The sequence below is a fragment of the Branchiostoma belcheri genome, unplaced genomic scaffold (assembly GCF_001625305.1).
Source record: "Branchiostoma belcheri isolate BF01 breed outbred unplaced genomic scaffold, Haploidv18h27 scaffold6, whole genome shotgun sequence".
Lineage (NCBI taxonomy): Eukaryota > Metazoa > Chordata > Leptocardii > Amphioxiformes > Branchiostomatidae > Branchiostoma > Branchiostoma belcheri.
Genome location: NW_017804242.1, coordinates 6,891,478 through 6,908,305, shown reverse-complemented (window position 1 = coordinate 6,908,305; position 16,828 = coordinate 6,891,478). Strand labels below are relative to the sequence as shown.

General features: G+C 41.9%; 2 protein-coding genes across 2 annotated transcripts in view; both read left to right on the top strand.

Annotated features, from left to right (window-relative positions):
• LOC109482321 overlaps positions 1–8,002 on the top strand; it is a 31,628-nt gene extending 23,626 nt beyond the window's left edge. The window contains exons 10-16 of the mRNA XM_019785003.1: positions 845–921; positions 1,045–1,120; positions 1,848–1,957; positions 2,497–2,666; positions 3,417–3,532; positions 4,843–6,477; positions 7,019–8,002. Of these exons, the coding sequence (XP_019640562.1) occupies positions 845–921; positions 1,045–1,120; positions 1,848–1,957; positions 2,497–2,666; positions 3,417–3,532; positions 4,843–6,477; positions 7,019–8,002 (3,168 nt within the window). The remainder of the gene's footprint in view (positions 1–844; positions 922–1,044; positions 1,121–1,847; positions 1,958–2,496; positions 2,667–3,416; positions 3,533–4,842; positions 6,478–7,018) is intronic.
• Positions 8,003–9,869: 1,867 nt separating this feature from the next.
• Positions 9,870–16,828, top strand: part of LOC109482320 (coiled-coil domain-containing protein 18-like) — a 15,978-nt gene continuing 9,019 nt past the window's right edge. Inside the window, exons 1-8 of the mRNA XM_019785002.1 lie at positions 9,870–9,978; positions 11,164–11,415; positions 11,974–12,108; positions 12,836–13,030; positions 13,474–13,641; positions 14,264–14,406; positions 15,100–15,263; positions 15,786–15,999. Coding sequence (XP_019640561.1) covers positions 11,191–11,415; positions 11,974–12,108; positions 12,836–13,030; positions 13,474–13,641; positions 14,264–14,406; positions 15,100–15,263; positions 15,786–15,999 — 1,244 coding nt within the window. The 5' untranslated portion in view covers positions 9,870–9,978; positions 11,164–11,190. The remainder of the gene's footprint in view (positions 9,979–11,163; positions 11,416–11,973; positions 12,109–12,835; positions 13,031–13,473; positions 13,642–14,263; positions 14,407–15,099; positions 15,264–15,785; positions 16,000–16,828) is intronic.

Here is a 16,828-nt window from a genome sequence, read left to right as displayed (position 1 = left end):
TTGCATCTTTGTTCTCACTTACATAGCTACTATATAATTCATTTATTTGAGAATCTTTGCCAGTTTTACACTGGGGTAAGTTTGGAATAGTCCACTTTTGCGTGGGAGGGAGATGGACTGAAATATGCTGTATTTGCTCCCAAGCAAATGTCGGCCTCTCTAGTTCCTGATTTTTTTTACTGTACCATTTTGTTCACTGTTTTCACTGCCACTTCTGTCACGTGAACTTATCATTACAGTTAACAAATGATTCCTGGACTTTCTCTTTCCTGCACCTGTCGCCACCATGAAAATATAGTTCCGTGAACATGTAAATTTTTCTCAGACCGTGAACTTTTGCTACCATGAACATTAAGTGAATTACAGTTAGTATGCATGTGTTACTGTTGAATTTAATATTATGTACTTGTATCATAGAGCTTGAAGGTAAAAATGTTTAATGCAACTTGGAATAGTAGTTACTTACTTGTGCTACTGATTAAAATGCAAGCTATACACACTGGACTTACAAATGTAGCGTTAAAACTGAGGACATGAAAATTTTAACTTGTTTCTGGAAAAAAAACACCCAGATAGACATGTGAATCTACTGGTCTTATATGTGTGTGAGGGATCATTTTATTTCTGGGACTAAGTCCAGTAAATTAACCCCACACCAAAAGAAGAACAGACTGTAGAATAATAACAGTTTACTTACAGTAGATTCACACATCTGTGTGTTTTTTAAGGAACAAGTTGAAATTTCACATTTGAGGCAATGTTGTATGTATCCAACAAATGCAAAGAAAACTCAGTGTACGCAGCAAAAAAAAAACCACCAAAACTTGCCGGTATTTTTGTCCAGGAACAAGAGAACACAGACCTGAAGCTGCTGTCCAGCCGTCAGAAGGAGAAGCTGGCCAAGTGTCAGTACGAGGTGGAGCAGAGTCAGTCTGAGCTCAGGAGACTGGAGGCCATGGTGCAGAGGATACAGGAGAAATCACATGTCACATTCACGGTGAGATTATATAAACTTAGCAGTTAGCAAGAAATCTAAGATTTCAGACAGAGTCAGTCTGAGCTCAGGAGACTGGAGGCCATGGTGCAGAGGATACAGGAGAAATCACACGTCACATTCACGGTGAGATCTTTTTTTTTTAAATCCAATTTTAACATCCTTTTTTCCCGAAACGGGGGTTAGACGTGCTTGCATCAAATGCAAGTCTTTTTTGGAGCAAGATTTTTACGGCTGGATGCCCTTCCTAACGCCAATCCAAACCCTAGTAGAGCCCAGGATCCCTGTAACTGAGGGGGAAAAATAAGTGTAAAGTGCCTTTTCCAAGGGCACTATGGGTGCATGCCCGAAAATGTCTGGGTCCAACCCTGGGGATTGAACCTGGGTCCCCTTGCTTGACAGTGGGGTTTCTCTATCCACTACACCACACAGACGCCACTAAAACTAGTAAGTAGAACATTCTTCTAGCAGTTTGAGAGGTAGGAACACGTACCTCTAAATTTTCGATGTCAACTGTACACCTTGATCACGGAGTGACCTAGTCTCACAAGAACATTTTAACATGTTAACATTTGCATATTTCTGTATCTGTATAGCCGGTATAACCGCCCTTCGGTGTAACACACCAGCTTTGCAGGCACGCGGTGCGGCGGCAGCTAGCTATATCACACCGAACGGCTTGTTACACTCAATCTTTGCACATTTAATTGCAGGAGTTGTTTAAAGCTTTCTAGTAATGATGCCCCTACTGTGCTTGGTGGCAACGAGTTCCAGTCTACGATAGTGCTGGGGAAATAGTTTTTGAACACCTTAATTCTTGGTTGATAACTCTGATATTTGTGACCCCATACAGCCCACCAGTGACTCCGGGTTCAGCCAGCGGCACCGTGATGGAGACTCCACCAGCCCAGACGAGGCGGACGGGACCGTGTCTCCCAGCAGAGCAACTGTCGCTGATCTCAGGTGCAGGGGGACAAAAAGTTTGGGGAGGGTGGGCATAACACGAAGTCTGTCTATGATAATTATATATTGATAATTGTTAAAGATTCAGCAAACGTACACATTAAACAAAAATAAAAATGATGAAAATACATTGTTCCTATCTGGACTTATTGGCTTTTAAAGATTTTGCCCAAAGGTCCCCTACAGTTCCAGAACAAACCCACATCACTTATTCCTGACAAGAAAAACTATCCGTCACCAAAAAGTCAAGACCATAGCATGACCATAGAAGTTCTGTAATACCAAGGTCATCCACCAGAAGGCCCATATTTGACGTTGACCTTCGTCTTTCTAAGACTTACCAGCATACCAAATATCATCACAATCCATAAAGGCGTTATAAATGTGCAGAAACACAAACACACACACAGACACGGCAAAAACAATACCGACCTCAATTTTTCATGGAGGTAAAAACGCAATATCCTAGGTTCTACCAATTCTATGAAACTATTTTCAGAAGTAGAACATCTGATTCACTGTTTCTGTGTCTAATCCAGACTGAAACTTGCCATGAAGGAAGCAGAGATCCAGAAGCTGCAGGCCAGTCTGGCCTCGCTGACCGCTGCGGCCGCGTCCGGCCAGCGCGAGGCTATCGGACTGGGTGACAGTGGACGCATGGACGGACTGAGGAAAGAACTCACAGCCATCATCGAGAGGAGTAGACTAGGTATGGAGAAAACACTAAGTGATAAAATTTGATAATTTTTTTCAACACACTCAAAAGTAACTCACCTCAATCTTTTTTTCAGTCACTCTTTCCTTGACCTTCTTTAGGACACATGACTTGAGTAATGAATCATAATTACCTCAGGTAGTGTATATCGGCCCCTGTCTCGGTTGAGTGTCAGCTGGTGGCTCTACTGTTTGTAGATAGCCTCTTTTTTGTCGAAGACTTACATGTAGTGTTGTTCAGAGTTCTAGGCTAGTGGACACTACATTGTAGGTTAGGCTAGTCAGGTCACTGTTTGATTCCTTGCATTCCTGGCTTAGAAAGTCGTAAGGCACTTTACACGGTTTTCCCTACTCCAACCAGTTGTAAAATGGGTGCCTGATATCGGCTAGGGAGGCAAAAGGTGGTGGAAAGAGAGGGCTCTGCTTTACAATACTGTACCTACATGTAGATAGGGCAGATTAACAACCCACTGCCCCTACAGCCTCAAAAAAGGCTATGGAACTACCTTTACCTTTTAACCAAGTCTTGTCTGTAGTTTATCCCTACTCAGTATAATGTTTTCATGAGTAATACCAAAATGTAAATCTGTTTTTTTTTTCATGTGCACAGTCCAGTCATAATTGCCCACAGTAAATGTTGTCCCTTGTTAAACATTTAACAAGTGGTTGCAAATAAAGGACTTTGCTATTCTGTCATTCACCAACCTAATGAACTTATTTACAGAGTTCTGACGTGATTTTACAGGTGACAGGAAGTCTCAGGAGTTGGAGCACATTATTGGTCGACTGGAAGATGAGCGCAGCAAACACGCCTCCAAATTACTCCGACTGGAGGAACAGATTGCTGACAAGACTGCGCAGGTGGGATAGTTTCTCAGGGTAGGGAGGCCCACACCTCTTTCGGCACCAGATGTGCCATGTTCAGACTTCAATAAAAATTTTTAGGGGCCATTTGCGGTGATTCTATTAATATTGCCGGAATAAGCGTTAAAAGTTGACCTTGCAGTTCAATTTTCACATCTTTCCGCCCGCGCAATCCGGAGTTATCGCGGTTTTAGAATCGTAAAAAAGCACCCGCGCGCCCATAGTTAACGCGCCGCCCCGGCGTGACCCAGAAAAATACGCCGCGGCGATCCACTTCCGGGTGTCACCCGCCCGACGGCTTAAATAGAACCTGTTTTTTTGATTCGTCGGCGCCTTTTAGTAAACTCAAAAACAACCAATCAGATGAGCTGTTCCGAAAGCTAACACCCTGGGCCGCATCATATCGAGGCTGCAGCGAAATGGAGCGGGAATTTCAGGGTGAAAATTCAATAGGTAAGGAACACGTCCCCGTATTTCTGCCCTATTTCTGCCATCGTTAAATTTTATGAACTGCAGGTTTTACTAGCGTCAGATAACATATCAGGGAACATACTGACGGAATTTTGTGGATTTTGTAGCCAAAATGTTCGCGCGCCTGCCGAGGAAAGCCGGCGGTCACCTCTACGGCTGGACGCACTCTTCCCAGCCGACCCTCCCCCTACTGCGCCGTGGTTTCAACGCACATAGCTCCCGGTAACTATGGCTTCTAAAACATCTGTATGGCAGATTTTAGGCAACGAAATGGTAGTTTTGATAGGAGGGGAAGCTCAGCTTTATTTGAAGTGGCGTTAAATATCGATGATTTATGATTTTCCACCCATTGTTTCATGGGGGAGGGGGGCATACATTTGTACAGTGTTCATACTGTGACTCTTAAATTTTTTTTATGTCGTGCGATATAATTCCATACAATTATATACATATAGAGAGAGACCAATTTTATCACTAACTAGTGTAGGTTTTATCACAGTTTTGACTGCAATATTTTAATTTTAGAAAGGTAGAATATTTTTAGAGATTCTACTTGATGTGTTGTGTACTTGTGTATGGATTTTAAGGAGTTTATTTTGATGTTACAGGTATACATTTCTGGACCCTTTGGGCCCTGTTGCAATGCTGACACTGACAAACCGGGACTTTTTGGAGTTGCATTACACAAGTCTTAATTTGAAAAGACTTGTCAAGTTGTACATGCAATCAACATGGAATTCAGTCATGCAGACGTACTACATGACAAACAGGAAATCCTTCTCAGTTGGCCGCGGGCATTTGGAGGGATTGACACTACAGATTGTACTGCGAAACAGTTGGAGGCCAAATGCAAGACGGTGGTCACAGAGTACTGCAGATTGGCAAAAAACTACAATGCAAGACGTAACAGAGGAGGCAGCCAACAGTGGGACAAGTTACAAGGATTTTTGGATGCTGACTTTAGATGGAGAAAAGCTGTTCCTTCAAAATCTTTCAGCTTACACTGTAGTGGCCCTCCATGCAGCTTCAACCCGAATGGAGTACAAGCACCACCCATGTACCCTGATATCCCCCCTCCAAGCTTACACTGTAGTGGCCCTCCATGCAGCTTCAACCCAAATGGAGTAAAAGCACCACCCATGTACCCTGATGTCCCCCCTCCAAGCTATGAGGAGGCCATGAGGTCAAGCCCTGTGAAAGTTTATTCCAATAGCCTTCCAGCTCTCAGTAACATTACTAACAATAGCATGAGAAAGCCACTTTCAAAATCAAACCTTACAGAAGTGCAGCTGAAAAGAAAGGCACAGAGACTTGAAAAGACCAACAAAGTTCTGAGAAACGAAAATGATGGTTTAAAAAAGCTGGTTGGATCACGTTTAAGGGATGTTGCCCAGGAACGAGATAAGGCTGTGACTGCAGCTAACCTGAAGGTACAAAAGATTGTAGAAGCGAGCCAGAGGAAGTTGAATATCGAAACCAGCAAGCTCCGAAAGAAAGTTGAAGAGAATATAGAACTTAAGAACAAATGGAAGACATGTGCAGAAGAGTTGATGGATGCATGCAATGAAAACAATAAAGAGACTGAAAAAGAAAAACAAGCCTTGGAGAGAAAAGTTGAGCGACAACAAGCCAAAATGAAAGAACTGAGAGAAGAGTTGAAGACAGAAAAGAAAAGACTGCAGAAGGCTGAAGGGAAAGTGACAAGTCTGCAAGACAGGATTGAAAAAGCGGAGGAAAATTTGGAGCAAGGGCAGGAAGCGGCAGAAGTGTTTTATGAAGGTATCATAGAGGAGTTAAAAAAACAGGCTGAAAGGTCAGCTGACAGGGAAGAACACTTGCAGAAAAGGGTACAAGAACTGAGTTCATTAGAGACTAGGTATGGACAGACATATACCGCCCAGGTCCGCCTTACATACTATCACCTGCTGACATTAGGGGTGTCTAGCAACATTATCCAGGAAGTGGTTCAATCTGTCCTAGACAATCTCACAAAAATCAACATGGACAGTGTCACATTACCTGGACGAACAACAGCACAAAGGCTCAAAATAGAAGCTGGACACTTAGCAACAATTAAAGGCTTAAAAGAGTGGGAAAGGCGAGGAAACAAAGAAGTTGCATACCAGTCAGACCACACGACAAGAGGACAGCTGCACTGGCTGTCACATAAAGTGATCCTAAGACAAGAAGGAGAAGATCAAAAGGACAGGGTTTTTTCATTGGCAATTGCTCCAGTCTGCAATGAGACTGCAGATAAAACTGTACAACATCTGATGGAAACCTTTGAGGAGATGGGAAAGGTGGCAGACACCATAGGAATAGATGGCAGTTTTGTTAATGTCTCTGCCATAAAAACGCACATGAAGGACAGAGCAGTAGTGGAACAGAGAGTGACAAGCCTGCTGGAAGACATGAAGGAGTCCAATTTGGAATCAAGCACAGAATGGAATAATCTAACTGCTGAAGAGAAGGCAAGAAGAAAAAAAATCCACCCCTTCACATGTGCAGCCCATAAGGTGCAAAATACTGCAGAGGCTATGAGTACAGCTGCACAAAAACACCTTAATTATGATACCAACCACTCTAGCCGACATAATATGGTTGGCGGAAAAGCTCACATCTATGCCACAGATAAGTTGATTTGTATGGAATCCAAGAAGGAGTATTGCGAGGGCAAGGAGCTTCGAGGTTTCTCCCTAGCCCACGAAGAACTTGACTCATCTTGCCAAAAAACTTTTTCGGCCCATAGTGGGTAATAGATTTCTTGCATTTTACCACAATGCCATACCTTGTATTGCAGGGAAAGAGTTAATCACATTGTATTTAACAGATAAGAAGATGCAGAAAGGCACATTGAATAGATTAGAACAAGCTGTATATAGCGGATACATGGATCCCAAAGTGGTGTCGGAAGAAAGGGCTTATTCCATTGTATATTATGAGGTTTTATTACCATTGTATGATAAGTCTATTAGAGCCAGCACTCCAATTGCCATGAATGAATACTACCAGGTAGTGTATGACAAGTTGATTGAATGGAGTGATGATGTACAGCCCCTCTTTGAGGGGTCAGATCCATTGTGGGGTGGGGGGCGAGACAAGAACTTAGAAGAACACATGCGGCAGATCCGTCAACCTGATGAGACAGATGCCTTGACAAAGGCTACGTTGCAGGAAATGTGTAAGGCTGGGGCTAAAAAGCTCAAAGATCATGCGCATGAACACATGGCTGGTGGAGTGTATGAAAATCCTACAGAGGATCAAGTGGATGCGGCCAAGTTGATCGGAGATGCAACTAATCTAAGAATCGAGCAGGACTTTGGAATACTGGCACAACAGCAGGTCGTCAGCCCCTCGGCAAATCCGCTCACACATTCATGCATGGTTCGGTGTAAACAAGACAAGCCAGCAAGGTGGCTTGCCAGCCAACCGAGTGAAGATCAAGAAAAACTCTGTGCTACGGCCAGAAAAGGAGCCATTAGGTTAAAAAAAATGTGGGGAACTAAAGAGGAACAACTAAGAAAGATGTATGAGGAGGAGCAACCCAGGAGAACTGAACGAAAGAGGAAACGACAAGCCAGGGAGAAAAGAAAGCAAGACAAGAAAAGACAGATGGTAGAAACACTATCCAAAAGTGGACTTATAACAACGTGTAGTAGAATAAGAAAAATGAAAGGCCCGGAACTTACCCTCCAGCTGCAGCTCTGGGCGGAGTTGCCCAAGCTAGGACTTGAGATCAGAGGCGGGGACAGAATACAAAACATCAGTAAGTTAAAAGTACAAGAAAAAAAACATCTGCTAATACAACTTGCAGAGGAGAATCCCGGTGTAGGTGAGGATGTGGAGGATTACCTCCCCCTCTCGTCTGTACAGGTAGATGAGGACGACATTCCTCTTGCTGTGCTTACAAATGATGATGATGATGATGATATCCCATTAGCAGCTCTAGCTGAGGATTGGTATGACTCAGATGAGTCTGACATGGCTGTGGAATAGTTCAGCCAGTCAGCTGGTAGGAATTCTACAGTTCTATGTAACATTTAGGGGGGAGGGGGGTGCACTAAAGCAGATAGTCATGACTCTTAAATTCTATGTATAATACATAGTAATTTCATGAATTATTGTAACTGTTACCCTTATTGATATACACTGGTCTTCCAGTTTCCTGGTTCCAGATTCTCTTTATTGTAAAAGTTGAATGTACAGTGTTACTACAGGTGTTCAATGGGGGGGGGGTTGAGTAAAGCATATTAGTATACTATATATATATATGATATTCATATAACATCCATTGTAAAATACATCATTAAGCTAATGAATTGTAATTGTTACCCTTCTTGTCATGTACTAGTTCTTCAGTTTTCTGGTTACAGATGCTGTCTTCACTTTGAATATACAGGCTAAAATCATATCCTCCTTGTTCGATGGGGGGGGGGGGCACACACCATTACAGGTGTCCATTTTTGAAGGTCATGTAATGTATATTGTTCAAGTTGGTAATAAATTGACTTAATATGTTTTACAACTTGTTATTTTGTGTTACTGCACAAACGTTATATCATTGTAATGCTGACATAAGTGAATATTTTGGCATTTCTTAGTGTCTTGTGCAATTGCGCAATCAAAGGGGGAGGGGGGCGGCATATGGCATATGAAAGTATTTTCAGCTGCATATTCTGGACTTAAGGAGGCTGGCAGAACCTTGCAAATTTATCAGATGATTGTAGGGGGCAGGTACATTGGCTTCATAAATTATAAGATCACTGAAAGCTTAAATGGCTTGTTGGATATGACTTAAATATGCTACATCATTAACTTTAAGCCACTATGCTGGGAACCTAATTTGCATAAAATTAGCATAAATAGGCCACAAATCTTAATTTTTTTATTGCTGATGGTGATTGAGTCAAAACTCTATCAAATGGCGCAAACCGCACCCTTCTAGGACTTTAAATAAAAAATTCACTTTTTTAGGCTTTGGGATAATTTTAGATTAGCCTTAACTATGGGGTCAATATGCTCTGGGAAGCATGTTTGAGGAGACAATTTTTTGTCTTCCCGATGTCGCAGGCAAGTCAAATTTTCAGGACATACAGAACCCACCACGTTCTGCCTGAAAATCAATAAAAAAGGCTAAATAAGTGTCATAAACAAAAATAAATGCCTACGAAAAATGGTATTTATAGCCAGATTTGTGCATGGGCCTCCCTACTCAGGGTCCAATTTAGAAAATGAAGTGTAAAACTGTAAAGTTCAGTCTGCAAGAAAGACAAAAGCTGTCTAGTGTCCTGCAATTAATGATTACCTATTGAATTGGGTTCCAAGCAGTAGAAAATAAATACAGTACATACATCAGAAGTCAGATAATTTTCTATTTCCATGCTTTCTATACTGACTCTATCAAAATGTTAAACTGCATAATTCAGCTGCGTAATTTTTTTACATCGTATTATTAGACTGCAATGTTGTGTGTCAATTTGCAAATAAACCATTTATAAAAGTTGTGTAAAATAAGATTAAAAACTGTGCATTTCTCAGTTATAAAGCATGCGAAGGCTGTGCAACATCTTTTTTAGATCAAGATGTTCGTGTAACTACCTGTGGCTATGCACTTGTAGATAACCACATACACAGCTTTTGCACAAGTTTTAACCTCATGGCTTTTACGTAGCTTTCAATTGCAATTTACACGTTTTTTGCTCAAGAAATAAATGAGTTAAAACAATGAGTAAATGCGTGGGAAGGGAAGTTAATCAAGATCTGTACTGTTATAGACTGATGTATTTCTTGTTATGTCATGACATTGAGCTACTAAAAGTACAATGTAGTTTAATGAGAAATGTTACACACATGTATTGACTGTTCAGGTGACGTCACTAGAAACCAGACTCTCCCAGAGGACAAACCGGTACAGCGAAGCTCAGAAAGAACTAGACGAGAAATGTGAAGAAGTCGCTACATTGCAGAGAGAGGTTAGTATAATCATGACATCGGTGCCAAATATATCCTGGCAGCCGTCGGGAACCCCGCCAGTCTCCGTCCAGGTCCCGTACGGTAGCGCCAAAAAGCAGACCGAAAACGCGCCGAGCTGGCCCCTTTCTCAAATTGCGACCTAGGCTTAAGATATGAAAAGAGAGGTCAGTTAAAATTTGCTCCTCAAAATGCAAGAAATAGCATTTCACAGGGTCATGATTTCAAATTTTTCCTCCTAAGACTGCTGTGCCTCCGGTATGATGCCTCATGTCTCCAGTACTCAACATGATGTTAACTTATGTGAAATGAAGTTGAGATGGAAAAAATTCAGGCTTTTTAGACTCAATTAACTTCATTGGTTTTTGCTGAGGAATAAACTATGGAGTGTTGGTTATGTGCTGGTTTCTTACAACTCTTATTGACACAGATGTTTGTGTTTTTGCTACGTATACCAAGTACCCATCAATACGTGCACTGCAGTGCCTGTCCTTGGTGCTGAAATGGCAATTCACCAGTGCATAGTGCCTTGGTTTGACAAAATCTACTGAAAATGAAATGCTTTTATTAGTTATTTGTGGTCATTTGTCTTATTACTCCTTCTAGCTGCGTCAGAAGAACTCGCAGATCTCCATGTTGGAAGGACAGCTGGACGAGAAAGTACTGTTCCACAGACATGTCAGACCGCAAACTTTTGTTACCGCGAACATAGAGTACTTTTGTCTAGTGATTTTCAGTACTGCACTTCTGGAAAGACAAATATTTTTGGCAATTTTCAAAACTCCTTCTTCTGGTTCTACATGTAGCTACAACAGTAGAACTCGCAGATCTCCATGTTAGAAAGGCAGCTAGTGCTGGACGAAAAAGTACAGCTCCACAAACATGTCCATTTTTCTCAGATTCCAAACCTTTGCTACTGCAATCATACTAGGATGATTTTCAGTACAACACTGTACAATGTACTTCTGGATAAATATTTTTGGCAATTTTCGAACTCCTCCTTGTTCTAGCTACGACAAAAGAATTCGCAGATCTCCATGTTGGAAAGACAGCTGGACGAGAAAGTATCTTTTATTAGTTCAACAAAGATGTCCATTTTTCTCAGACCGCGAACCTTTGCTACTGTGATTTACAGTGCAACACTGTACATTGTACTTCTGGATAAATATTTTTTAAACTTGTTCTAGCTACGACAGAAGAACTCGCAGATCTCCATGTTGGAACGCCAGCTGGATGAGAAGGTGGAGGCCTTCACGCTGCACGCCACCAAACTGTCGGAGCTGGAGGAGGAACTACGGGAGAAGAGCGCCACGCTCAACAGCCTCCGCGCACAGCTGGAGGAGAAGGACTCGGAGCTGAGCCAGTCCATGGCCTCATCCTCTCGCATGAAGAACCTTCACACGGAGCAGTGTAAGGAACTGGAGGGGCAGATTGAACTGGTAAGTGACTAAGCCACAGCAATTTATTTTTATGGATGACAGCAGTGCGCACATTGATTTTTGCCTGATTTAACAAAAAAAATTGTTGTCCAACGGTGGACATCATGCCGAACATGGGCAAAATGTTGTAAACCTTCATTGGCTCAGAGGTCGTCAACGATCTAGCAAACTTAAGGCACAATTGCTCACGTTTGATGGCAAGTGTTGGCACTTGGCAGTGTAAGGTGTTCCATTGTGTATGACTAATTTTTTGTATAGCTGTTAATTGAGATGTGTACACATCGTACAAGAACAGGTGATACAGGATTAAAGACCTCGGTTGTAATACTTATAGGATGACATTGTTTTTGTCACCTCAGTTCTTGTTTAACAAGGTTTATGATCTCAAAAGTTGAAAAATTAATGTAGGAATCTTGTTTTATTAGCCCCTCTTGTTTTTTGCCTCAGCTCATGGCTACATGTAGTTCTTCCCAAACATTATCTATCACTGTTATTATAGATACGTCAGTAACAAATATTTAATGTTTACATTGTATGTTTTTTTTGTTTTTTTTCCAGCTCCAACAGCGAGTAGAAGAGAAGATGATGTTGTTGCGTGAGTCAGAACTGATGGTGGACTCACTCCGAGGGGAGATGTCCCTGAAAACTGCACAGATAGAGCAGCTACAGGTGTCTTTGGAGGAAAAGTCCAAGGTAACGTATCACTTAGCAAGCTTAAGTTTTAACTAGAAAATAAATTAATGTAAATTTTGCAAGGCCAATGCATATTGTTTACCTTCACATGGTCTACAACTACATGTACTGTTTTGTTTATTCTTTCTCAAAAAATGACCAGCCCCTCTAACTCTGTCCTGCCACTTGCTACATAATGTATCCAACACCATAGGGTGACAACTGTCTGGTCCAGGTCATTGACCTTTAAGATATTTGTTTGGGGTATAAGAAGAAGAAACAGCAAAAACAATATGTTTTCCTTCTGCGAAGGTAAACATGATAAAGATTGAGATTGAACATTATGAACTGATTTTTTTTACCAGCAGAAGAAAATGAATTTCATGTTGTCTAGTACAATTGTACTAGTACCGGTACAATAGCTCAATTGGTAGAGTGCTCGCTTTGTAACCGGGAGGTCGTGAGTTCAAACCCCGGCTGGGTCATACCAAAGACTTTAAAAATGGTACACACTTCTTTCTCTGCTTAGCACTCAGCACATATGAGAAATAGTGTGGGAAGGTCAAACACACAGCACTACCAGCGGACTAGCCCCCTGCTGTAGTGCCTTGCACAACTGTGTGTCGCCCAGGGGCTACAGAAATGGATATGGGCACCACCTTACGCTCTGCATAAGGGCACGGGAGACCTTTCCTTTCCTAGTACATGCTGTCCTTTGAAAACACACATTATCTGCCTGACGTACTAGGAGCTGAACAGGGAAGCGAGACAGAACCAACAGGCACTGAAGTCCCTGGAACAGCAGGCAGCCGACGGGACCTCACGGGTCAGACAGATGGAGACTGCCCTCATGCAGACCAGGGAGGAACTGCAGGCATACGTGACCCAGCTGGAGGACAACAAGAAACAACACGACAGAGAGGTGGCCAAGAAGGAAGAGGAGGTAGGGCCACGTTTTAACCGTCTTATATGGACCTCTTATATGGACATCCTCCACAGATTCCAAATCTAATGTGAGCGGGCAAAAAAAAAACAAGGCAGGTCAAAAAAAACAAGGTTCCTACAATTTAAAAGTTCGATCATTGTACAAATGGTTTTGATTCAATGGGAACATCACATATACACAGCCAGCATCACATATCACTGCATCAAAGTAAGAAACAAAACATTAAATCAGAGCCTTCTCTTGTCTCTTCTCTTCATAGTTATCTGCCATCCACCTTTCCGGCATGGAAACAGGCATCTTTGCCCATTTTCGGCATTGTGACCACTGTCAGAAGGCAACAATTTTTTTTTTTCAAAACCAGGCAAAAATTAATGCGCGTGCTGATGTCATCCATAAAAATTACTTGCTGTGGCCTAAATATGACACTTAACGCTCTACAGTTGAAGAGGCTTCAGAAGCAGCTCCAGCAGAGCAGGAGGGATGTTGAGGAGAGGGCGGGGCACATTGTGGAGCTGGAGAGAACACTGGACCACAGACAGCAGATGTTACAGCAGAGCAGCAGCAGGATAGAGGAGCTAGAGGATGGGCACAGCAACATGGAACAGCAGGTTTGTAGCTGTTAATGGGGAACAGCAATGTTTGTATATTAGTAATAGCAGTGGCACAGCAGTGAGACAGCAGAAGGATAGAGGAGCTGGATGATGACCACAGCAACATGGAACAGCAGGTTTTTAGCTGTTGATGGGGATCAGCAATGTTTGTATATTTAGTGACAGCAGTGTGAAGCAGCAGGATAGAAGAGCTGGAGGATGGACACAGCAATATGGAACAGCAGGTTTGTAGCTGTTGATGGGAACAAGCAGCAATATAAGTGACCTGAAGGATGGGTACAGCAAAATTTGAACAGCAGGCTTGAAGAAATACATGTAGGTGGGGAACAGCAATTTCTATATTACTGACAGGAGTGGGACAACAACAATGTCATGTAAGATCTGCTGGAGGATGGACACAGCAACATGGAACAGCAGCTTTGTAGCAACTGGTGGGGAACAGCAAACTTGCTCTCTTTCCTCCAGTCAGTGGACATAGATTTCTAGCTCTGGGGAACCATTTTAGAAATTCAGGCCAGTCATGGAAACTAGAAAATGCACATTTTGTAGTGGGACTATATCTGCCACTGCCTGTAACAGTTTTTACAAAGTTTGTACAAAATAATTGTTTTTTCCTTAGCTGTCCAAGTTGGAGAGGGATCTACAGAGACAGAAGTCGTCCACAGCAGATGAGATGAGGGACATGGAGGGGAAACTTCACCAGGCATGTCGGGACCTGGAGTCAGGCAGACAGCAAGTCCAGGACCTCACCAACACTATCAGGTACTACCACGGCTGGCAGCCTGTCTATTTTTTTTCACAAAACAAGGCTCATGGGAGCCACTTAAATGTACAGCCAGTAAGAACAAACCTTAGACTTAAAAAGTTTGATACCACAAATAGCTACAATGGTCTATGTCTCCTTTTATTTGGCATATGGAAAGACACTGATGATTATGTTTACATGTATATCGATTTATCTTACTTTAAAGTTTCTCTGTTTAATCTTTTTCTTCTTCTTCTGTGATTGTCATCCATCTTTCTCTTGTCTTTATAATCTATTTGACACTCCTTCTTTTCTGTCTTTATCTTCTGTCTGCCAAGACTAGGAAGATGCCAGACTTTCGAGGTATCTAACTGTGTATATTGAAATTAAAGGTATTAACTGTGTATATTGAAATCAAAAACTTAGTTTAAAAAACTTTAATGGCATCTCTACAGGTATATCTTTACACACAGATTTTTGTCTGTCAAAGATGACGGATTGGGCAGATTTTTTGGTCCATCATGTCACAAAACTCAGAAAGGGCAAAAGACAGACTCTGGATTTGGGTCATACCAAACATGAACTGTTTTATTTTGATTTCTAATAATAATAATTTTAACATAACCGCAATATATTACTATTATATGTATACATGGACCCTAGCACCCCCCCTCCCAGGAATTTCATTGAAGTTCATTTCTCTTCTCCAGACAGCTGCAGGTAGAGCTGAAGCACAGCACAGACCAGATCAGCACGCTGGAGGCACAGCTGGGAGAGACACAGCGCGATGGGGACAGCAAGGACAGGAGGGTCAGCGACCTGGAGGTCAAGGTCAGGGAATCAGAGATGAACTTGGAGAACAAGATGCAGGAAGGTGAGAGAATCACCTCTTTATGATTAATAAAGAAAATCATAATTTTTGTTTAGTTTTCTTGGCCATTTTCAAATTGAAATATCCATCCCAGAAGTTGTGAATGATCAATGATATGAACTGGGTGAATGTGACATTTAAAAAAATTCAGCAAAAGTGCTAAATCCTTTTTTTTTTCGTTTTATTTCAACCTTTATTTTATCCTTTTTCAACCTTTATTTTACACTCTTCAATCTTCACATGCAAGGAAGGAGGTTCAGGGATCTTGTTTATATTATAGTTTTAACAATACATCATAATAATACATGTACATGCAAAGTCAGGAGTCATTGATATAGATTGCTTATTGCTGGCAATAACATTTTAATAGCACATCCTACATTGTATCAGTCTTGAATTTTAAAAATTGCTATGTAAGAAATTAATTTCAGTTAATAATTGTGTCTTCTTTTCCTTGCTCTTTTGTAAGAATTGTTCAGTCTGTAGCATATTTTATTTCAATTTGTTTAATTTGCTTCTTCGCAGTGAGGAGACTAGAGGAACAGCTGGCCCAGACTGAGCTGACATCAGAGGAGAGACTGCAGCAGAGCGGGCGGCTCAGCGAGGCCCTCGAGCAGACACAGGCGGAACTGCACCAGACCATGAACCAGCTGGAGGACCTGGAGAAGGTGCTGAACCAGCAGAGGTCGGAGGTCAAGAAAAAGGACGGGGTGGTCCAGGAGATGAGGAGCTCACTCAAGTAAGTGTGGGGACACATTTTTTTCTACAAAAATAATTTTGCACTAAACCATCAAGGCACCCAAAGTGATTTCAACGCAGTAAAGCTGGATTTTCTGGCAATTCTTTTAATGTCACAGTAGTTGAATGACATTATCACAAATAAAAACCCCTATCCCAAAGGATACTGGATGATGTGAAAAAATGTGATGAGAATATATAACAACAAGCGATAGGCGACAATTCTCCGTGAAGTATTATATATTGCAACAAAAAGAAGTAGCCATTGGCGACAATTCTCTGTGAAGTGTGATAAATCGAACAAAGAAAAATTGTTTAAACGCGCGTCGGCTCAGTCATCTTAAGACGCAACAACCAATCAGAGATGCGAGATGCCGACACGTGACGCGGGATTTGCATACAGTCTAAACAACGGGGAAGGGCGCGCGATGCCCGAAATATTTTTGCGTCAATATTCAGCGTCGTGATTCAAGAGATTAATACCCGGAAACAATTTCTTTTCTTGTTTTGAACGCATTAACATGCATTTACGCTAATCTAGTATGATTCAGGGTTACTTTTTTTAACCTGCCATGGCCAGATTATCTAAAGATGTGTGTATTGTGTGTACAATCTACAGAAAGAGAAATGTACATCAGGTCCGATCATCCGATTTTCACGTTTCGGTTTTTTGGACTCGGTTCATGAACGTATTTTGGTTTGGCTCCTGGAATGTGCGAGAAAAAATGACTCCCGGGACTGTCTACAGGGAACACTCGCACATTCGCGGTGTATCAGGACAGCGCGACTGGTCGGCATTAGCGCAGTCCCTGCAATTAGTAACAGTTGCA